Below are 23387 nucleotides of genomic sequence, written 5' to 3' on the forward strand. Positions count from 1 at the left end.
ATGTCTGAATACAAAGATTAGGGCAAAGAAGTTCTGGTTTTTCTCCTGGATGTCCTGTTTCACCAGGTCTGGGAAAGGACATCAGAATCTTTGTAAGAAGCTCAGATAAGAACGAGGAAGGAACACTGCTCTCACTGGTTGAGAAGCCCTTGGTAGGGAGTGACATAGTCAGGTCTGAGTTTCAGAAAGTTTGCTCTGGCTCTGCTGTTGTGAAAGAAGTTGAGGGTGGCCAGGAGCCCTTTAGGAGGCCGTTGGAACAGCCTGGGATGATTCGGAGGTTAAGGAGGCAGAGGCTGCGGGGTAGGAGAGGAGATAGCTTGGACAGATGGTTCAAGAGAAGCAGCTCTGGGATTTCATGAATGCCTACGAGGGATGGATGTGAATGAAAGGGAGAAGGTAGCTGTGTTGTGGCTCCTGAGTTTCTAGCTTAGGTGTTTGTGGGGGTGGCTGGGGCTCTCAAGCTGGGTAGGGGAGGCAGGAAGAGAAGCAGCTGTGGGTGGGAAGGGGATCAGCTCCTGGTAAATGTGCTGAGTGTGTATGCTCTTGGACTTGCAGGTGGAGGCTTCCAGCAGGGGAGGGTCTGTAGCTAGCAGCGGGTGGGGGCGCGGCGGGGTGTGTGTGTGTTTGCATACCATGAGCGTGAATGATGCTCTGGTGAGCAAGTCGAGTGAGAAGGGTGGGAGGGAGAGGTTGGAGCCCAGAGGACTGGCACCATTAGCAGGACAGAAATGGAGGCGGGACCCCCAGAAGAGAACAGAGCCCGGGGTGGGGATAGGAAGGCAGGAAGAAGAGACAGGTTGGTGTCAGCTAGAGCAGAGCTGTTGCGGGTGACCTTTCAGTTTGCTGACATCTTTGGTGGTCTTCTGGCAGTCCCCCCCAGGGCGCTTCCAGGGGATGAAGGAGAAATGAGGTTTTCTGATTCTAAGGGTAGGAGGGATTTGTACAAGTTTCTAGATAGTATCAGTGGGTGTTCCTGCTTTTCTTCTCTTTTTTTTTTTTTAAAGATTTTATTTATTCATGAGACACACACACACACACACACACACAGAGACGAGACACAGGCAGAGGGAGAAGCAGGCTCCATGCAGGGAGCCCAACGTGGGACTCGATCCCCAGACCTAGGATCACGACCTGAGCCAAAGGTAGACGCTTAACCACTGAGCACCCAGGGATCCCTGTTCCTGGTTTTCTTTCTTTTCTTCTTTTCTTTTTTTTTTTTTTTTTGTTGTTCCTGGCTTTCTTAAGCAGCAAAGGAATTTGTTGAAAGGCCATCAGGAACTGCCAGGACGAGGCAGGACCAGACTTGCAAAACGGGCAGGAAGCAAGTGCCAAGCAGCAGGAAGGATAATTTTCCTTTAACTGGAGCAGCCTGGGAGGCTGCCACCAGGGGACACACTGCCAATATGTGCACACAGCTGGACATAGAGTCTCCAGATGGGGTATGGGGGACTCTGAAGTTCAGACCCCAAGTCCCTGCACTGAGGGCACCCTTTCCCAGTCCACAGCGGGGTGCTGATCAGCCTGGGGGTGCCCACATGTAGAGGAGTCAGGATGATTACAGGGTTTTGGCCAGAGCAACTAGAAGACTGGCAGAGGGGTGCCTTTGCTGAAGTGGGGAAGAGCCTTTACAGGGGAAATGAGCAGGTCAGTTTGGGCCTTGCTGCTTCTGGGGTTTGACAGACACCTAGGTGGGGATGTCAGGACGTTAGTAGGACATGTGCGCCAGTGTTGGTGCAGTGACCTGAACTGGAGATTCGAATCTGGGCGTCATGGGTGCTGCTGGCATGGAGAGCCCCAAAATGTCAGAGGGGCAGTAGGGTAGGTGTAGAGAAGGCAGAGAAGAGGAGTAAGCTCTTCACAGGGTCAGAGACGGGCTGGCAACAGACCCTGCAAGAGAGGGGTAGGGAGGTAGGTGGAAGGGCGCACCCTGGAGGCCTGGCATTGGGGAGATGCTGTGAACGACTCTGCTGGGGGCTGGAGGGAGGACAGAGGCTTGGCCTTTAGGTTTATCAGCATGGAGTGCTTTGGTGACCCTGATGAGAGCAGTTTTGGTTGAGGCTGGGGCAAAAGCCAACTTCGAAGGGGCTTCGTGGAGGATCCGAGGAGAGAGTTGGGAGTCTATGCCCATAGATGGGGGCTATTAAGGAAGAGAGAGACAGGAGGGAGTGAGTAGCAGGGGGAAGACGGGACCAGAAGTCTTTGGTTTCTTTAGCATGCGAGCAGCCACAGCACATTTGCTTAGGGCAAGAGGGGGAGATGCCAGAGGGATGACACTTGCTGGGTAGATGCCTTGGTGGGAGGGAGAGGGGACAGGATCTAGGGTGGGGATAGGGGAGGAGGGCTGGTGGGCTGGTGGTCCTGCACTGTCACATAGGAGGCACACCTGCCAGGACAAAGTAGACCTGTGGGAGTTTGTGAAATTCCACTCCCAGATTGTTTTTTATTTACTTGGTGAAATAGGAAATGAGGTCACCTGCTGAGAGTGAGGATTGGGGCCTCCCCAAGGTTGGAAGTTTGAGGAGAGGGGAGAGGTATGAATAAACATCCAGGATCTTTCCATTCACGGCTGGAGGGAGACTTATAGCATATCAGCTGGGGGTTAGATAGAGGGGATAGAGATTGAGTCAACAACCCATCACACCTACATGATGGAGCCTCCATAAAAATCCCTACAGTATTGGATTCAGAGGGTTTCCCAGTGGGTGAACACAATCATGTTGCTAACAGGGTGGTGCCCCCTAGCTCCACAGGAACGGAAGCTCCTGTGCTTGAGATCCTTCGGGATCTCACCATTCATCTGTCCATTCTCCTTTATCATCTCCTCTATTATCATCCTTTTTTTAAATTTTTATTTTATTTATGATAGTCACAGAGGGAGAGAGAGAGGCAGAGACATAGGCAGAGGGAGAAGCAGGCTCCATGCACCGGGAGCCCGACGTGAGATTCGATCCCGGGTCTCCAGGATCGCGCCCTGGGCCAAAGGCAGGCGCCAAACCGCTGCGCCACCCAGGGATCCCCTATCGTCCTTTTTTTTTTTTTTTTTTTTTAAATCATCCTTTCCTTTATCGTCTCCTCTCCTCCACCAGTCAATATGTTTATCTGAGTCTGTGAGCAAATTATTGAACCCGAGGAAGGAGTTGTGGGAATTCCAATATGTAGCCCAATCAGACAGAAGTATGGGTACCCTCATGACCCACTACTTGAGATTGGTGGGGGAGAGGGGGACGTCTTGTGGTCCTGAGCCCCTAACTTGTGGGATCTGAAGTTAACCACAGGTAGATAGTGTCAGACACCTGGCTGATGCTGGAGAATTGGCTGGTGTGGTGTGGAAAAAACAAACAAACACCCACCACTTGGTGTCAGAAATTTTGTAAGTAGAATGTAAATAAAGGAAACAGAATTTTTCTATTTTAATGGGGCAAGAAAATTCTAGGCAGAGGAGCCAGAAGAAGTGAAAAGCATGAATGAGTGGGCTGGGGTGCTTCTGGGACCAGGAGAATTTCAGGGTCTGTCTAAGGTCAGTGAGGGTGAGGAGTCACAGAAGAGGCTCAAGAAGGAAGTAGGGCTGAACAGAAGGCTGTTGGGAGGCTGAGGAGCTTGCATTTTTATCTCAAGCTACTGGCTAGTTGTTAGCAAGGGGTTGGCACCATCAGAGCTATGTTTTGGCAAAATCACTTTGACTGAAGCATGGCGAATGAATGGGAACGGGATCAATTAAGTCAGAGGTTGGCAAACTACAGCTGGTTGGCCTGTTTTTGTACTCATTATGAGTGAAGAATGGGTTTTTGCATTTTTAAAGGGCCGAAAAAAAATCAAGAGAAGAATAACATTTTGTGGCACATGAGCATTATATGCAATTCAAAGCTCTGTGGAATTTAAATAAAGTTTTATTGGAACTCAGCCATATTCATTCATTTTATGTATTGTTTATGGCTGCTTTTGCCTACAATGGCAGAACTGAATAGTTGTGACAGAGACTATAATACAGAAGTACCTACATTATATCCTTAATTTTGCCTCTTGGTCCACATAGCCTAAAATATTTACTATCTGGCCCTTTACAGAAAAAGTTTGTTAACCTCTGAAGGATAATTTTAGCATTCAGGAACTCTTGCACTGGGATGGTGACAGGACAGATGGACAGCACTGGATGAATTCAGGAACTGTTCGGGGGGTGGACTGACCAACTGGTACATGGAGTGAAAAAGAGAAGGAGTCCAAGATGACTCACAGATTTATGGATTGAGTGCTGGGTGGATGGTGGGGCTAGCCAGGCCAGGAACACCAGGAGGGGGAGTAGACCTGAGGGGCGGAGGAAGTATGCGGACTGGCAGGAACAGAGACAGTAATTTTCAGGCCTATTTTGTGTGATAGTCTGATTACTGGAGTTATGTAGTTGGCATGTGTTACAAAGATGCTAAGAACAAAGACATCACCTCAAAGTCTTTAGAGCCTGAGGCTGGTGTGGGACACCTGGGCTTCAAAAACCTTCGTGTTGTCAAGGTGAGCAGGTAGGTACCTGTCTGAACATCCAGTTGGATCAGCATCTGTTCTGTAAAAGCAGGGCCAGGTTCCAAGAAATGAAACTGAGGATTCCAAAAGCCTGGGGTAGGCACCGGGAGACATGTGGGGTCTGTCCTGGGATGCCAAGTCTCCCCTGAGCCCTCTCCTACTTGTCTGGTGAAGCCGGCATGCAGGAGAGAGGTCGGGCTTGCCTCGGCGGGTTTAGCGCAGTAGCCAAGCGACCTGGTCCTTCCAGGGCCTTGGGTTCCTACTGAGATGTGGGGGCAGTTGCTGAGGTGGCCAAGACCATCTACTCTATCTTTTGCCCTGTGGTCCTGTTCTCTGGGATGCCGTCCCAGCAGGTTCTAAGCGTCACGATTCTTGATGGGGCTATACCCTCGGTTGCCTGCAGATGACGCTCAAGTGATACGATGGGAGCGGCCCTGAGGACAAAGGCCTAAGGGGTGCCCCTTCTCTAGGCCTGCTTCAACTTGGTAAGGGGAGGAGGTGGCACTCACAAAGCCACCTCATTCTTTCCCTGCTTCCTGTTCATCTGCGAAACAGCCCTTGTTTCTGGGGCCAAGAAAGACTCCCTCAGGGCGGGAGGGGGTGTAGTGTTTGGGGTGGACTGATGCCATGGCCAGCCACCCTCTCCGGTCAAGCTCAAGCTGTTTCCTCTGTCTTCTGGCAGCTGAGTTTGAAGGAATCTTGCTTCAGAGGCTTGCAGGGCCCAGGCTCCATTTCTAGGATGAAGCCTTCCTGGATCACATGCCCTCTCCCCTCCCCCCAGGCTTGCCCCCTGACACTCCTTTTTGCAGGCCCCACTTCTTCCCTCTGGGTTGGCAGGGAGCATGGGACTCTAGACTCTATAAAGCCACTGCTGGAGGTGTAGGGAAAGGTATGGGTCTGAAACCACTTGGTTTCTGACCTTTACCTGAGAACACCCTCGTCCGGTGGTAACACTAGTCTTAGTAGAGCCACGGAGGTGTTTTCTTTTCTGGCCCGCCCGCCCTCTTCACTCTTCTGGGAGCAACTCATTCCTCTTGAGGACACTGAAAGTGAGAGACCTCCCTAGGGTTGCGTGGTGAGGGGCCACGGGCAGGTAGAACCTGCACCTGGGACCCGGGACAAGTGTGCACTTGCGAGCCCCATTCTGATGCGGATACCAGCTCTGACCTCCCACTCTTGGCTTCCAGGAAAGCTGGATCTGATTGCAGCACTACTGCTCTCCCAACACTGCTCGGGCTTTCTCGGTCTCTGTGCCACCCTTCGCCACAGGGTAGGGCATTTAACCCTAAAGTGGACTCAGTGCTATGAGGGAGCAGTGGTGAGGAAGGGGTGCTCCCAGAGTCTAGAGCTGACAACCCAGAAAACTGTGCAGGAGGGAGAGGGGTCTGGGGTCAGCTTCCTAGGGTCACCCTCCCCGGGGTAGTGCTCCTGCCAGCTCCTGGCCAGCCTGTCCCGTCCACCTCGTTAGTGGATCGTCCCTGCCCATAGTGTTGAAAGTTTCTTTTTCAAAGGCTTCCTGGAGTCCTGACAGCTGTGTGTGGGGTAATCTTCCATGGCTTCTCTGCAAATGGTTAGCCCCACCTAGGATCTCATTCCTCTGGCCAGCATTTCTAAAACTTCAGCCAGCATCACAACACCAGGAGGGCTTGTTGAAACGCATGGCTGGGCTCTACCCCTAGAGTTTCTGATTCAGTAAATCTGGAGTGACCCCCGAGAACTTACAGATCTAATGAGTTCCTGGGTGATGCTGATGTTACTGGCCAGGACTGCAGTTCCTTCAAGGATTAATAACCCAGGAGGTCTGGGTTGTCCAAACCCTGCACATTCCAAAGAAAGGTTTGGTCCTTGCCTGGCTCCTGGGAGAGCACCCCTAAGGCCCTGATAAAAGTCTCTTTGCCTACCTGGGGCCCTGGGCCTTGTGGTATCAGATTAGCCTCTGGAGGGGCTGGAGATTAAGTAGCTAAGGTCAGCCATGCTTTACATGAGCAGTTTCCAGTAGAAACATTGGACACCGTGGCTCAGGTAAGCCCTGAGGTTGGCAGGACGTCATGCATGTTGTCACATAGAAGAATTAGATGCTGTACCCATGACTCCATTGGGAGAAGATGACTGGAAGCTTGCACCTGGTCTCTCCTAGACTCTGCCCTAGGTGCCATTATTGTTTGCTGATTTTTTTTTTTCCCTAGAGAGGGGGAGGCAGAGGGAGAGGGAGAGAGATCCTAAGCAAGCTCCATGCCCGCTGTGCAGCCTGACATGAGGCTTGATCCCACAACCCTGAGATTGTGACCTGAAATCAAGAGTGGGATGCTTCACCGACTGAACCACCCAGGCACCCCTCCTTTGCTGATTTTAATTTATATCTTTTTACTGTAATAAATTTTAACCACGAGTGTAACAGCTTGGCTGAGTTCTGTGTGTCTTTCCAGCAAATCATTGAACCTAAGAGTGGTCTTGAGGACCCCCAATGATAACCACACCTTGAGAACTGCTGCTCTATGCTTTAGGCATTAGGGTCCCCTCATCAATGAAATGCCTTAGAACCTGGCCTGAAGGTCACCTTTATGGATTACTTTGGCCTGGACCCCAGGTGTCCTCTGTCTGTAGTCCAGGGGTCAGGAGGCTGCGAGTTGCCTGGAAGCCTGGGTGTTGCTTTGTAGGGTAGCCCTGAATATTCCTCCTGGGTCACTGGGCCTTAGTCTCCCCATCTATACATGGGGCCTAGGAGCAATTCTGCTCTCCCTGGGTATAACAGGGCCTTGGAGCAGCCACATATGGCAAAGCTGATGAAGAACATGCTAGGCTATGGGCAAAGGCAATTTATTTCACCTGCTCTCCCTACCGCCCATTAGAGAGCCCTACTCACCTGAGCCGGGGACCCTGGAGTGCTGGGGCCCATGGGTTTCAGCAGAGCCAGGACTTGGTTCTGCCCCTCCTGGGACCACCCTCGGAGCAGTGGCCCACATTCAGCAGTACTGGGGCCTTCCCTGTCCCGTTCTGCCCTGGCCTAAGACTAGGCCCTCCATCCAACACAGCAAAGAAGGCCCCGTAGCCCCCGCTAGTTATGTGGCTTTATTCACAGACTCAGCACTTGCTGAGGATAGAAGGAAAGAACATTTGGGGCCAGGCTAGGCTTGGAGATGAGGGTGCCTGGGAGGCCATGCATGGGTCGGACTGGGAGCTCACAGGAGAGGACCCGTTGGCTGGGCCAGGCCTGTGTGGGGCAGGCTGGAGGCAGGCAGCATGCGGGAGGCCTGGCTAGACCTGTGTGGAGCAGATCCACCCAGGTGGTGGCTGTGAGCCAGGGAGGGAGGGACTGAGGCTTTCTCTGGGGCAGAGGGTATAGGTGTGGGGCTGGACAGCAGGCACCCCTGCCCCTCATTCCCAGGAAAACTACGTAGTGGGACAGTCAGAACACCTGGCGCCTGGTCCAGCTGCTGCCTCTGGACTTGGTTTGTGACTAGCCAAGCTGGTCTCTTCTGGTGGCATCGTCCTGATGCTTGGATATTTGCCTTGGGGACACTCTTGGGACATTTGTAAGGAGGCTGGAGCATCCCGGAGAGTGTGCCTAGGCCTGGCAGCATGGGGGGAGGGGATACCCAGCCTGGGGTGCGCCCTTTGAGCCAAGCTTTCCTCTCCGTGGTTGGTGTCAGTTCCCAGCTGCTGTCCCAGGGGGGACCATCTCCCACCTCAATCTGGGCCAGCCCCTCGGCCAGGGATGACTGAAATGTTAACCTTCTTTCTCCTGGCCGGCCCTGGTGGCTCCCGACAGATTTCCTGCCTGAAGGCAAACAGAGGGTTCCAAGCTTGGATCCTCCTCCCCTAGCCTTTTTCCTGGTGAAGAGCCCGTTCCCACCCAGCAGGAACAGAAAAACCAGTTCCCCGGGTTCGGGTTCATTCCACCTGGGAATAACAAGGTTTTGGTAAGTTGGCAGGGTCTCTCTAGGCTGTCCAGGAAGGTGACCTAGGGGACGCTCCCCCCAACCCCCCAGGCCTGGTGAGGACAGAGCAGGGCCCTGGGTCTGAGGTCACAGCCCCTGCCCACTTCCTACCCTGCTCTCCCAGGGACTGGGGTGGTGGGATGCAGGTGAGGGGTCATCAGCATTGGCGGGAGGGGGTGCGGTGCACAGAGCCAGGGCGCTTGGGGATCTTGCGCCAGCGACGCTTGTCCCAGCGGCAGAGCAGCAGCAGGCGGAAGGTGTCCCGGAAGGCTTTGTTGCAGAGCGCGTAGCACATGGGGTTGATGGTGCTGTTGACGTAGCACAGCCAGTAGCCCAGCTCCCACAGGGTCTCGGGAACACAGTTCTTGCAGAAGGTGGACACCAGCACCATAATGTTGTACGGCGTCCAGGTGAGGATGAAGGCCAGCAGAATGGCACTCAGGGTCCGAGCCGCCTTCTTTTCCTTGACCAGCGAGAAGGTCTTCCGCTTGGCCAGCTGCTCCTTCCCTCGGGCCTTCTGGCCCTTGCCTGCTCGCTCGCGCCCTTTCCGCGTGGGCCTCTTGACTGTATTGGGAGAGCTCCGGGGGGGCTGCTTGGTGGGGGCCGGTGCCTCGGGATCCACCATGGGCATCTTGATCACCACCTCGGAGCCGGGCTCCTCGCCCTCCGACGAGGTGAGGGACTCCATGGAGCCTTCGTCCTCTTCTTCTTCTTCCTTCCAGCTGTAGGCCTGCAGCAGCCGGGGTGTGCGGCAGCAGCGGCAGCAGCGGCCCGGGGGGGTCTCTGGGGAGCCCTCAGTCCCCCGCTGGGACCGCTCTGAGCTGCTGCTGCTGCCGCCCCCCTTGCCGGGAGTCTCGGAGCCCTGCAGGGCCGCAAGCTCCCGGGCCCGATTCTCCGTCTCCCGGTAGATGCGCCAGTAGAGTGTGCACATGACCGTGACTGGGAGGTAGAAGGCAGCCATGGCTGTGCCAAAGGTGATGATGGGTTGGGAGAGGAACTGGATGTAGCACTGCCCGGCCAGCACTGTCCGCTCCCCTACCAGGTACTGCCAAAAGAGGATGGCCGGGGCCCAGAGGATGAAGGAGACCAGCCAGGCCAGGCCGATCATCAGGGCTGCCCGGCGGGGTGTGCGCTTGGCTCTGTAGCTCAGGGGCCGGGTCACGGAGAAGTAGCGGTCAAAACTGATGAGCAGCAGGTTCATGACGGAGGCATTGCTAGCCACGTAGTCCAGGGCCAGCCAGAGGTCGCAGGCCAGTGTGCCCAGCGCCCAGTGGCCCATGAGCAGGTACGTGGTATAGAGGTTCATGGAGAAGGTACCGATGATGAGGTCAGCGCACGCTAGGCTGAGCAGGAAGTAGTTGTTGACTGTCTTGAGCTCAGTGTTGACCTTGAAGGAGATGAGAACCAGCAGGTTGCCTGTCACTGTGGCCAGGGACAGGAGGCCTGTGGTGATCCCGATGAAGGCCACTTGCCAGGGACCCTTTCCCGGTGCCAGAACGGTGATGTTGGGGCTGACAGCGGGTGGGGCCGAGGTATTCATGGTGGCCCGGTGGGGCTTGGGGCCGGGCGGGGGGCAGCCCCTTCTTCTAGTCAGACTACAGGGCTTCTTCAGGGGGAGGTCATCACCTGAAAAGAGATGACATGGACTTTGGTTGGGCTGCTGGTCATCTCCAGGTGGAAGGTGCTAGGGTCACAGCCTCTGCCTTCTCAGGGCTTTAGGCCAGACATCACCCTTTCTCACCAGTGGCCACACACCATCATTTACAGTGCACTTTCCCAGCCGTGAATGGATGTGCCAGCAGCACTGGGGCAGAAGTGGTTTGGAATCGAGATGGAGTCCCTCCTTCCAGTTTCACCATTCAGACTCTGAGCCTCAATTTTCTCATTGGGAAATTGCTACTAATTCCTGTCTTGCTTAACTCATGTGGCAGGAGTTGGGAGACTCGCTTTGTATACAGCACTGCCAAATTTTCAAAGCACTTCACTCAATTTTATTAAAGCTCTCATTTACTAGGTAGTTACTACATGCCAGACACAGCACTAGCACTTAATTGAATTATCTAATTTAACTGTTGTACATCTCTAGGAGGAAGGTCTCTTATGCTCCTCATTTCCCTGAGGCAACTGTGGCTCCAAGCAGCTACAAGACCTGGCCACAGTGACAGAGGAGGTGAGTGTGATTAGAACCCACACCTCTCTCCTCCTCTGAGCATGTGGAGCTCCAGCAGGCTCCTTCCATCAAATATGGAGAGATGGGAAGGCAGGAGATGGGTGGGGAGGGCTCTAGAGAAGATAGGGGGAAGGAGGTGTATGTTGTGTGTCTGCATGGTTCCGTGTGTGTGTGCGCACGCGTGTGTGACCGAGACAGAAATAGAAAGAGAGAGAGAGGAGATGAGAGAGTTGGAGGGCAGTGTTTGGAGCTAAATGAGACCCTATAGGAGGGCGGGGGGGGGGGATCCCTGGGTGGCGCAGCGGTTTGGCGCCTGCCTTTGGCCCAGGGCGCGATCCTGGAGACCCGGGATCGAGTCCCACGTCGGGCTCCTGGTGCATGGAGCCTGCTTCTCCCTCTGCCTGTGTCTCTGCCTCTCTCTCTCTCTGTAACTATCATAAATAAATAAAAATTAAAAAATATTAAAAAAAAAAAAAAGGAGGGCAGGGGGGGACTTGTGCTGGACCTGAACTCCTGCCTGGTAGTAGAAAGTCTGGAGTGAAAGCAGGTAGTGAGGGCAAGGGTCTCAGCTCCCAGTGGGGGTCTGGCCCCAGATGAGGTGTGAGAACCCCCTTCTGTCTCCCCACTCTGTTCTTTGGTCCAAGGACCCAGGGGGACAGCAAGGGGAAAGGGAAGATCCCCTATATTTTTCTTTTTTTAAAAAATATTTTATTTATTTATTCATGAGAGACAGAAAGAGAGAGACAGAGACACAGGCAGAGGGAGAAGCAGGCTCCCTGCGGGGAGCCTGTTGTGGGACTCGATCCCGGGACTCTAGGATCCCACCCCGGGCGGAAGGCGGGCACTCAACCGCTGAACCACCCAGGCCTCCCTCTCTACATTTTTCTTGAAACTGGAGTCCAGCCTGGGCACTAAAGGCGGGTAAAGGGAAAAGCCAGATCTCTGAGCAACCTTCTGGTGATGGGGTTGCTCAGCGCCTGCCCTCCCCCGCCTCATGCTCAGCCACAGCCTTGCTGTTGTATGTTTTGGCTGGTCCCTTCCTGTTCTGGGCCTCAGGTGTCTATCTGTCCACAGAAGAGTTGGGGTCTCCTCCCACCTGCAGCTATGGCTTCAGGGGCTGTGTCATTGGAGCTATTCCAAGGGAGAGATGTCAGGCAAGGGCCCACCAGCCTCCGGTGCTCCTCAGGACCAGGTCTGTGGCAGAGAGACTAGTGTGCTATATGCCTGTGAGGAGATCGATGCCTGTTGGGGGGGCAGGGGAGGGCCTTGAGGTGCGTGGCTGGGACAGTGTGTGACCGAGGGTGTGTGGTGGAGCTCATCTCCACTGGTCATGGTGTTGGTGTTTGGGAGGGACTCTTTGGAGTGTGAATGAATGAGCCAGAAGGACTGTGGCTATGAGTGTGTGCCTGTGTTTTGGGCAGTTTGCACATCAAGGAGACAGGGGACATCATGGTGGAAGAGTCTGGACAGTGTGAGCTGGACTGTCTCCATTTGAATACAGGCTCTACCATTTACTACCTGCCGGTGGTATACTTTCCATGAGCCTCGGTTTCCTCAGCTGAAAAATAGGAATGACTACTCCCTAGCTAATAAATCAAGGAATTATTGTGAAGCCAAAATGGGTCCATGGGCGTTGAGTCCCCAGGACAGGCCTGGCACATGATGAGCACTAGGTCCCCGTTGAGTCTTAGCATGTGTACTAGTGGAGGCTCCCTCCTGTGAATGTCTGCTCCTTTTTTTTTTTTCTAAGATTTATTTATTTGAGGGGGGAGGGATAGGGAGAAGGAGAGAAAAAGAATCCCAAGTAGAACCCCTGTTGAGCATGGAGCCCAATGCAAGGCTTGATCCCAGGACCCTGAGACCATGATCTGAGCTGAAATCAAGAGTTGGATGCTGGGATCCCTGGGTGGCGCAGCGGTTTAGCACCTGCCTTTGGCCCAGGGCGCGATCCTGGAGACCAGGATTGAATCCCACGTCCGGCTCCCGGTGCATGGAGCCTGCTTCTCCCTCTGCCTATGTCTCTGCCTCTCTCTCTCTCTCTGTGACTATCATAAGTAAATAAATAAAAAAATTAAAAAAAAATTAAAAAAAAAAAGAGTTGGATGCTTAATTGACTGAGCCACTCATGTGCTCCAAGTGTCTATTCCTTTGATTAAAAATTTCTCAGGGTAGCCTGGGTGGCTCAGTCAGTGGAACATGTGACTCTTGATCTTGGGGTCATGAGTTCGAGCCCCATGTTGGGCATAGAAATCACTTAAATAAATAAACTTAAAAGAAATTTCTAGGGATGCCTGGGTGGCTCAATGGTTGAGTGTCTGCCTTCAGCTCAGGGCATGGTTCAGGAGATGCAGGACAGAGTCCCACCGCGTCAGGCTCCACTGGAGGAGCCTGTTTCCCCCTTTATGTCTCTGCCTCTCTCTCTCTGTGTCTCTCATGAATAAATGAATAAAATCTTAAAAAAAAAAGAAATTTCTAATACTATGACAATAGCAACTAATAATGATAATGATCATTGCTATTATTCAGTTCTCCTTGTGTGGCAGTCACTGCTCAAAGTGCTTATGTGCATTATTGCCTGTAATCTTCACTGGGCACCTGTGACTGAGGGGTTGCTCTTCTCTCCATTTCACAGGTGAAAAACTGAGGTTGAAAAAGCAAGAGAATGGCACAGTATCACACAGGTAAGGTAGGAACCAAGATCTGAGCCCAAGCAGTTTGTGCCAATGAAACTTTATCTATAAAAACAGATGGCTGGCCTGGAGGCCACAGTATGCCAATTTGAATTTTATTTTTTAAATTGTATTTATTGAGACACCTCCTCGCAGGGAGCCTGCTTCTCCTTCTGCCTATGTCTCTGCCTCTCTCTCTGTGTCTCTCATGAATAAATAAATAAAATCTAAAAATAAATAAATAAATTGTATTTATTTATTTTTGTAATAATCCCTACACCTAACACGGTGTCAAAGTCATGATCCTGAGGTCAAGAATCATGTTCTCTTCTGATTGAGCCAGCCAGGTGCATGTCAATTTGAATCTTAAAAATATTATGCTGAAATATTATTTGGCCTGCTTACTGAGTTTTGCTGCATCCTTTTCCCATAACCAAAGTAAAGTGCTGGGCTGGAGGCTGGCATCAGACTGTGCCTGCTGGGGCTTTCTCTGGGTATGATACCACCCATGGCAGGGTTGCCCTGCACAACTCTTGTCCCTCTGATCTGAACTTAGTGCTGTTGTTGTGGTTGTTGTTCTAAAGATTTTTGTTTATTTATTTGGGGGAGAGTCAGAAAGAGAGAGAGAATGAGCATGGGATCAGAGGAGAGGGAGAAGCAGGGAGCCTGACGCTTGATCCCCTGACTCTGGGGTCATGACCTGAGCCAAAGGCAGGTGCTTAACCGACTGAGCCACCCAGGTGCCTGAACTCAGGGCTGTTTAGTGCCAATTACACACACAGAGCAACTGAGGTCCAGAGTAAAGGGAGAAGTTATGGTATATCCCAAAGTCTCCTAGCTCATAGCCTGGTGCTGCCTCCCTTTCCTGATCCTCAACCTCTGGTGCTTTGGGACCAGTGGTTCCCCGGGCCAAGACCTGAAAAGCCTGAGTCAGACAAGATGAGTTTGCTGACCTCAGAGGCCACACCCTCGGCAGCTCCAGGAGCATCCTGTCTGCCTGGACGCGGCGCAGCCCTCAATGCAGTGCCAAGGCCTCCAGTGTCGGATCTGGTCCCACACCGCAGCAGGACCAGGCCTAGGAGGACCTAAGGGAGACAGTTTTGCCTGGGGTGTAAAATTTGAGGTACCCCCAAACTCAGTAGTCAAGAAAATGATATTTAATGCAATATTTAAAAAATGGGGGGATCCCTGGGTGGCTCGATGGTTTGGTGCCTGCCTTTGGTGGAGGGCATGATCCTGGAGACCCAGAATCGAGTCCCAAATTGGGCTCCTTGCATGGATCCGGCTTTTCCCTCTGCCTGTGTCCCTGCCTCTCTCTCTCTCTCTCTCTCTCTCTCTGTGTTTCTCATGAATAAATGAATAAAATCTTAAAAAAAAAAAAAGGGGATCCCTGGGTGGCGCAGCGGTTTAGCGCCTGCCTTTGGCCCAGGGCGCGATCCTGGAGACCCAGGATCGAATCCCACGTCAGGCTCCCGGTGCATGGAGCCTGCTTCTCCCTCTGCCTATGTCTCTGCCTCTCTCTCTCTCTGTGTGTGACTATCATAAATAAATGAAAAAAAAAAAAAAAAAAAAGGGATGCCTGGGTGGCTCAGTGGTTGAGTGTCTGCCTTTGGCTCAGGGCATGATCCTGAGGTTCTAGGATTGAGTCCCGCATCAGGCTTCTCCCTTTGCCTATGTCTCTGCGTCTCTCTCTTTGTGTCTCATGAATAAATAAGTAAAATCTTTAAATAAATAAATAAATAATGGAAATTGATGGGGCGCTTGGCTGGCTCAGTTAGAAGAGTCCATGACTCTTGATCTCAGGGTTGTGAGTTCGAGCCCCATGTTGGGTGTAGAGATTACATTAAAAAAAAAAGAGGGGATCCTTGGGTGGCTCAATGGTTTAGCACCTGCCTTAGGCCCAGGGTGTGATCCTGGGGTTCCAGGATCAGGTCCCACATCGGGCTCCTTGCATGGAACCTGCTTCCCCCTCTGCCTGTGTCTCTGCCTCTTTCTCTCTCTCTGTGTGTCTCTCATGAATAAATAAATAAAATCTTAAAAAAAAAAGGAAATTGATGCAAAACAATCCATCATGAACAAAATTTTAAATAAAGGCAGGGTTCAACCCTGCACTTACACAAACAATCCTATCACACATGACTCACCCTGTTCCTGGCCCTGGTTCCAATGAAACTTTATTTACAAAAATAGATGGCCCGCCTGTGGGCTGCCTGGTTTGCTGTTTGATTGTGGTTTGTTTGTTTTTTTTTGCTAGTTGATTTTTAAAAATGTTACATTTCAATGTTAGTTATCTTGATGAGTGAGTTTTGTGTGTGTCCTCCCTCAAAACTGTCTCTTCCCAGCAGTGTGATCCTCAGCAATCATTTAACCTGTCCTTCCCTGGCCTCTCTGCATCTGCCAGTTTATGGGACTAATGGCATCCAAAGCCTCTCCCCACTTATTTCTGGCTCCTCATTCTGATCCATAGCCCAGTCACCTCTTGCTGCGCCCTTCAGCTTACAGACTCTGGCATAGCCCCTCTCTAGGCCCCAGAGTCCTTGTTTATTTTTTCTTCTTCTTTTCTTTTTTAAAATGTATTTAGGGGGACTGCGGTGGCTCAGTGGTTGAGTGTCTGCTTTTGGCTCAGGGTGTGATCCCAGGTCCTGGGATCGAGTTCCACATTGGGCTCCCTGCATGGAGCTTGCTTCCCCCTCTGCCTACATCTCTGCCTTTCTCTCTGTGTCTTTCATGAATTAAAATAATTATAATTTTTTAATAATTATAAAATAATTATTTAAATTTATTATTTTTAGAAAAAGAAAGCTCTACACTCAGTGTGGGGCTTGAACTTGCAACCCAAGGATCAAGGGTTGAAGTTCCACCAACTGAGCCAACCAGGCACCCCTCAGATTACTCATTTGTACAGTAGGGGACTTGGACCAGCTTGGCAGGTGGGGAGATTTTCCAGAGCCCTGATATGGGACCCAAATCCTTGAGTGGAGGGTGCAGAGACTGAAGGCTCATTTGGGTTCTCCCAGATGGGGTTGGAATGACATCTCCTTGGGGTGGGGACATAGCAACCTCTGTTTATCAAAAGCTTTTATTAAAACTAGCTATAGCTTTTATGAGTTTAATTAAAAATTTTTTAAAAATTTATTTGAGAGAGAGAGGGGAGAGTGAGAGAGCAAAAGCAAGGGGAGGAGCAGAGGGAGAGGGAGAAGCAGGCTCCCCGCTGATTAGGGAGCCTGATGCAGGGCTCCATCCTAGGACCCCAGGATCATGACCTGAGCCAAAGGCAGCAGCTTAACCAACTGAGCTACCCAGGCGCCCCTAGCTTTGATGGGTTTTAAAAAGGCTTTCAGGATGGGGACCTATGAGAAGTGATCCTTGGAGGTAAGGGGGCCGGCAGTCCCTCTCTCCTTAATGGATAGAAGTCCCTTCCACTCACTCATTTTAATAGCCACACTGATGACCACTATAATTAATTACCTTCTGCATGCTGGGCAGTTGATGTATGATATCATTTCCTTTAATCCACAGGGCACCCAATGGGAATTCTTCTCTCTATTTCATAGATGAAGACACTGAGGCCAACAGGGCTAAGAGACTTGCTGATGGTCTCACAGGAAGTGGTGGAGCTGGGATTCTATGGGGCCCTGCAGGCTCCGAGGTATACATTCTTTCTACTTCCCTTTATACCCCCCTGTGAGCTGTAGGGGCTAATGTCTCCCACCTGGGACAACTTGGAGGAGGGTGGTGGTTCTGGGGAATTGGACCCTGATTTTTGCCGCTGCCTGGATATTTTTTTAAAGATTTTATTTATTTATTCATAGAAACACACAGAGAGAATGAGAGGCAGAGACACAGGCAGAGGGAGAAGTAGGCTCCATGTAGAGAGCCTGACGTGGGACTCGATCCAGGGTCTCCAGGATCACACCCTGGGCTGCAGGCGGCGCCAAACCACTGCGCCACCAGGGCTGCCCTGCCTGGATCTTTTGAACCCCTAAGATGTAGCCCAAGAACAGAGCTGTCAATAACTGTGCCTTTTTTCCACCATCAGCAGCAAGGGTCTTCCCCCAAACCTCTCTTGGACAGTGATTTGCTTAGGAGGATGCTCCTGGTGGCTCTGCTTTGGTCCCTGTTGTGTGACCTTGGGCACGTCACTGTCCCAACTTCATAATCCTTCTGTAGGGATGACTGTATGTGTGTGTGAGGGTGTGTGCATTGCTGAGTGAAAATAAGAAATGGTGGGGTGGGAGTGTAACTTTGAGGGGATGGGGTAGGACTCATTTTCTGAGGGTCTCATGTCTGGGGTACCGGAAGGAGGCAATGAAATAGGGAGGTGCTTTTCTGCTTAGGACCATGGCCTCCTGATGAAAGCTGTTGGCAGCTTTGCATAATATCATTAGTATTATCATAGCAAACGGCATTTACTGACTGCTTACCATATACCAGACACGGCTCTACGCATTATATTCGTGATTTAATTGACCTGTTACAACTCCTTGTGAAGCGGGTTTTATTAACCTCAATTTGCAAAAGTGACAGCTGAGGTTTTGAGACCTTAAGGTCCTGACAGCTCATCAGTGAGGCAACTGGGATTTAGGCCTTTTGGACCCCTGCCCACTCTAAATCCCTCATATGAGAATGGTGGGCTCCACGGACTCCTCGTTCACCTTGACTGACCTGGCCAACCCATAGTTTGAGTCACTGAGGACTCGGTCCTTCCTTTAGAATCTGGCCCCTGCGTGTTGTGTATGCATGTGTGTGTGTGACAGTGTCTGTTGTTGATCTGCGTGATGTATGATGACAGTGCCGTGGGAAGGGGGAGGCCTAGCCGTAGCTCTGAGAAGCAGGGTAGGGGCTGTATCTGCCTCATTCGCTGCTTGGCACACATGGTCACTCAATAAATATCTGTGGGGTAAACACAGGGAGATATGCATGGGGTCCTTCTGTTTGACTTCAGGCTCAGAGGCATGAGGATGAACCCACAGGGGTCAGGCTCCAGAGTATGGGCACCCTGCACCTTCCAGTTCTTGCCTCCCCTCCCTTGCCAAGTCACTATCTCCTCACCTGTAAAACGGACCAAGGAGACCCTGACTCCCCTGCTGCAGGGAAACTGAGGGAGGTGACAGGACTGGCACGGGTATAGGATGGGCCCTGTCAGTGTCAGGGAAGGAAAAAGTCGGCCTGGGCTTAAAGAGTTAAGGGATGAGGTCAGAGCCTCTAGAACAGCAGGCTAGATTGTCTATGGCCAGAGCCTTGGACCAATCCCCAGGGGCTGGGGATCTGGCTGGCCAGAGGAAGAAGGGGGCTGGGAGCCATCGCTGGGGAGAGGGATTCCTGAACACTTGGGCTTCCTGAATGTCGCCACTGGCCAAGTTGTGAAGGGGAGACGGAGAATGAGGGGGTGCTGGGGAAGAGATTCAGGAGGAAGAGCGAAGCCATCTTGTGATTCTGGGCCTGGATGTTGGCAGAGCGTGGGGAATAGCTGGAGAGAATGGGCGATACTTGACGAGAAGGAGGTAGGAGGTAGGGGCTGCAGGGCTGGGCTTCTGGGACTTTACATATGCAGACAGGAGGGCGCTCCTCCGGCCTGGTCTTCGGACTGGTCCCTTCTGCTGGAGGCTAAATCCCGAAGCCAGCCTGTCAGAGGCGGCTCTCCCCCTGGCTTAACTTTTCTCTACAAGTAGCTCTTGACCCATGAAAGGAGCACAAAACTCTTACCTCTGTGCCTGGCCTGGGGAACGAGGGGGTAAACACATGCAATCTTTCACATTTCCAGGCTCAACAGTTACCACCGGAGTGGCAGCTAGCCCTGGGGAGATCAGCAGGCATCAGTTGAATACTCATAAATGTGCTGCCGAGCCGGAAGAGGAGCAGGAGCGTCAGCCCTAGAACCACTGCCAAATACACTCACTGCTGATGGACTTTAACCAGTTGCCCGACTTCAGCCAAACCATGCCAGAGCCGGCAGTCAGCAGGCTGGGCCCCAGACCTCACTCTGCCAGGTGGCATCAGCAGTGCTCCACCCCTCATCATCCTCTCCACTTGCTCCCTGTTCTTCCATCCTCGACTTCTCCTCCTCATTTCCTTTCTTCTCGCTCCCTCCCTCCCCCATCCTTCTAGGCATCACCATGGCATCACAGCAGAGCAGAAACCTCAGCGAGATATTCACCCACCTCTCCCCGCCTGCCCTCCCCTCCGGAGGAGCCGAAGCTCCTGCCTCACAGCGCTCGCTGCTCCCCCACCCCATCATCTTGCTGTGTGTGTGGGGGGGTGGGAGTGCAGTGCTGAACTGAGGGTGAGGGGAATGGGGTCCCTCCTGGGCTGGGACCCTTCTGAGACCATAAGCATGTCCCTTCTCCTTCCTGGGCCTCAATCTCTCCATCTGTTCAATGGGAAGGTTTCTTTTAAGGGCTGATGTGACCTCTGCCCAACCCCATCTTGGCACTCTGGACTCCTCTTTGCACTTGGGGATCTAGTTCTCAGACCTCCAGGGCCCGGCCCCGGAGACAAGAGTCAAGTCTTCCGCAGCCCTGTTTCGCCATCCCCTCCCCTGCCTTCTATATCTCAGTAGGGATCATGGCTTGCCTAGTGGCTGAGGTCAGGGGGCAGAGAACTAACTCTTATCTGACAGCTCAGTGAGCAGCTGATTACCCAGGGACAGGAGACTGTCCGGCTATAGGAGACAATCTGACTCCTTCCGGCCAGTTGGGCGGGGGTGGGAGGGTGGGTTGTTGTCGGTGGTTGGGTCAGCCTGAGTGGGGCTGTAGGTATGTTTTGTGGCAAGAGGTGAATCCCTCTCATTAGCACTGATAACCCAGAAGCAGCACTTATCTGAATGACCCAATGAGGGCTGACCACCCAGTTCCTAGCTACCAGCCTACATTGTGGAGTCTGGGGGTACTGAGATGGGGGCCTGCATGGGTGCCCATTAGTATCCCTGCATGACCAGGACACAGGACTGAGATCTACTCTGTGGGAGTCCAAGATACTGTGGACCTAGGGAGGGCCCTCTGGGCCCTTGCACACGTCAGGGCCACGTTCCCTGGCTGGTGTGGCCTTCCATGTGGCCATTTGTTCCCTGAGAGCCCTGGGGCTCTTGGCCTGGTCTCCTGCTGGCTTCTGGCCTAATACCCACCTTGGCATCCAGCTTGTCCATCTGGCCAGCAACCTGATTCAGTCCATCTTGGGGGGACTGGAAATGGATGGGGTGGTGGGATTCAGGGTTCCCTGAAGGAGAAGAGGAGGAGATTCTGGGACTGGCACCCCAATGTCGAAGGGGGGGTGTCAACCTCCCACGGGATGCTGGTGGCAAGGGCTGCCCTCTGGCCTCCTACCCTTTCCACTCTGTCCCTGGGATTCTGGGTCCTCTGTCTGCTACGTAGCAGCTTAATCTCTCTGAGCTCCAGGTCCAGTTTCCTAAGGGGGGGTCTCCATCGCCTTTGCCAGCTGAACTCCAGAAAAACATCAGGTGTATCTGCTCAAAGCCACGAGACTGGGTGTTTGGAGCAGCCAGTTCCAATGCTACAGAGTCCCCTTGGCTTCTAGACCCCTCCTGGGCCCCCTCCTCTCTCTGGAGTTCCTCCCCATTTCCTGCTAGTCCTGGTCTCTGCTTTGCTCCCAGGACCCTGCTTTTTCCGCCCCCGCCTCAGTGGAGCCCCTCCCAAACCCTCTCAAATGTACTCACCATGGGTCTGGAGAAGGGTCTGTAGGATCCTCAGCCCCACTGCCTTCCCGGGGGGCCGGCGGCGTCTCCAGGGACCCAAACACCTGGCTCCGGTGGGGGGGGGAGCTGCGCCCTGTGCTGGCAGCCGGGAGAGGCACAGCCAGTGATTGGCATGTCCCACCCCCTGGCACGCCAGCCTGGGGGGGGGGTGGAAGGAGGAGAGCAAAGAGAGGGAGGGAGGAGAGAGAGAAAAGGAAGGGAGGGGGAGCTGGAGGGAAGCCTCAGGCAGCGTCTGGGGTTGGACTAGGTCCTGGAGCGTGCCCCCCCCCTCCACTAGGGCACCTAATTTGAGCCCCAAGAGGGAGGAGGTAGGACATGAGGAAAACGAGCCCAGGAAGGCTAAAAGTCCAGAATGGGAGAGAAGGCGGATACAGGGAGACAAACACCCACACCCACTGCACACAGACTCATCGGTACACACACACACACACACACACACACACCCTCACAAAGGCACACTGTTTCCTGGGGCTCCTTCCCCCACCCAACCTTAAAGCCCCTAACCCATGTGCACCGTGCCCCAACGCTCATGCCCCGGCATTCACACGCCTGTTTCCCTCACATACATGCCCTGCCCCCTGCACATGCCCACATGCCCACCCACCCACCCACCCAGCCCCACACCCTGCTCTTCCTCCCTGCTGCGAAGGAGCTAGATTCCTTCTGTTTGGAAATGACACATTGGGCCTCACGTGAGAGGCTCCAACTTGGAACAGACCCAGAGGGCTGGTGCACCCGCCCCAGGGGCTGGGCAGACGTCCCCGCGTGCTGGGCTGCGTGCTCTGGCGTCTGTCCCTGCTGCTAACCCGGGTGTGAGGGTATATGGGGGTCTGATGGGGAGGGATGAGTGGGGGTCGTGTGCCCACCACACGTGCTGCTGAGTGTCCCCTCCCACGTGAGTGTCCCTGAAATACCATGCAACCTGTGTAAATGCAGGTGTCACCCTCCTGGTCTGGAACCAGGACGTGTGTATACACGTGTGTCTGTATTCGGTGTGTGTCTGAGTGTTGCCCAACTGTGGAACTTGCTAATTCTGACAAGGGAGGCAGCCTCTACCTCCCTGCCTGCTCCACCCCCAGCTTCCACTTGGAAGACAGACAGACAGGCAGACAGACAGCTCTCCTCCCAGCTTGTCAAACTCTGTCTCCCCTGACTCCCACTCAGGGCTCACAGGTGTGTACCTGGGAAGTGACAAACTTGCCCTTCTTCCCCAACTCCTTTAGCCCCACTGCTTGGTTAATACCCCCTGCACCGCCCCTCACCCTTTCTGGTTTTCTGGTTGAGTTTCCTCAGAGATAGAACCCCTGGGGGCCCTTTACCATAGAGACTGTGGGTTCTGCACCGCCCTCACCTGGCCCTAGAGACCTCCTGGGGAGCTGACCAGGGACAGGAGCTGGGGAGACTTCTGCTGGGCTGCTGTGTCCTCTGCCCCCCTGGGCCATGCTGAAGCTCTGGGGTGGAAGGTAGGATGCACAGGGATCCATCTACTTAATCCCATTATGCAGATGAGGAAACTGAAGAGCAGAGGCGTGATTCAAACACGGGGGGGGGGGGGCAAATGTTTGGACTCAGGTCCAGTGGCTCTAAGCCAGGGAGTGGGGACCTGCTCCACCACTTTCACCTGCCCATTTCCCCACCGAGCACCCCTTCTCATTCCCCAAACCTGAGGGTAACCCAGGGCTTCCTCAGGCTGGAGCCCAGGTGCCAACGGAGCCAGGTGGAACAGAAACTGGGGTCCCTGGGGCCTCCCCAGCAGCCATGGGAGGCAGGTGGTGGGCACACGTGGCAGGTACATGTGGGGGATCTCTGCTTCTCTAAGGCAGCTGAGGGTTGAGCAAGCAACCAGTCCACCTCCTTTCTGAAGTTGAGGAGACACTGCAGCTTGGAGAGGAATCCGAGCACCCCCTCGCACCCCAGGGCCCACCAGCGGGTCAGGGGTGGGGTCAGAACTGCGCCGGTCCCCAGCCCGTGGGCGCTGACTCGGGCTGCCCCCTGCTGGGCGGTCCTCGGGTTGTGGTCGCGGCTGCGTGTACTTGTGCGCGTACACGTGGCTGAGTGTGGGGGTGTCAGGCCTCCACGCTCCACATCCATTTCCGAGTCTGAATCAGGCTCTCTCCTTGCCCCCTCCCCCCAATCTCCTTGGTCTCCCTTTTCTCTTCTCCCACCGCCTCTGCACACGTCCCTTTAGAAATAAAAACACTTATTTTGTAGGCGAGAGGGGAGGGTGTCCAGCTTTCCCTTGCCTCTTCACGGGTGCCCCCCTCGGTCCCAGGCGGCTTCCTCGCTGGGGCCGTGAGGCCGCGGGGGCAGGGGGATGATGCCCACCCCCTCTCCCTCCAGCCTGTCTGACTCTTGCCCGCCCAGACTTGGCTCGGTCCCCTTCCCAG

General features: G+C 53.4%; 1 protein-coding gene and 1 long non-coding RNA gene across 4 annotated transcripts; one reads left to right on the forward strand and one right to left on the reverse strand.

Annotated features, from left to right (window-relative positions):
* The first annotated feature begins 616 nt into the window (after window positions 1-616).
* Window positions 617-19713, forward strand: LOC144292187 (uncharacterized). 2 transcript variants are annotated; one of them, XR_013359661.1, is made up of 5 exons: window positions 617-1142; window positions 10537-10620; window positions 13253-13301; window positions 16809-16938; window positions 19054-19713. It is a non-coding gene; the product is annotated as an uncharacterized LOC144292187 (long non-coding RNA). The 2 variants fall into 2 exon arrangements; XR_013359660.1 differs by lacking the exons at window positions 617-1142; window positions 10537-10620; window positions 13253-13301; window positions 16809-16938 and adding an exon at window positions 18514-18793.
* On the reverse strand, window positions 7569-21577 carry CHRM1 (cholinergic receptor muscarinic 1). Of its 2 annotated transcripts, XM_077862070.1 has the most exons (3): window positions 20962-21577; window positions 20413-20504; window positions 7569-10076 (listed from the first exon to the last, which is right to left on the reverse strand). In XM_077862070.1, the coding sequence occupies exon 3, from the start codon at window positions 9988-9990 to the stop codon at window positions 8608-8610; it is 1383 nt and encodes a 460-aa protein (XP_077718196.1). In that variant the 5' UTR covers window positions 9991-10076; window positions 20413-20504; window positions 20962-21577; the 3' UTR covers window positions 7569-8607. The 2 variants fall into 2 exon arrangements, with proteins under 2 accessions (XP_077718196.1, XP_077718197.1); XM_077862071.1 differs by lacking the exon at window positions 20413-20504.
* Between the last annotated feature and the right edge of the window lie 1810 nt (window positions 21578-23387).

Source organism: Canis aureus, chromosome 21 (assembly GCF_053574225.1).
Source record: "Canis aureus isolate CA01 chromosome 21, VMU_Caureus_v.1.0, whole genome shotgun sequence".
NCBI classification, from domain to species: Eukaryota; Metazoa; Chordata; class Mammalia; order Carnivora; family Canidae; genus Canis; species Canis aureus.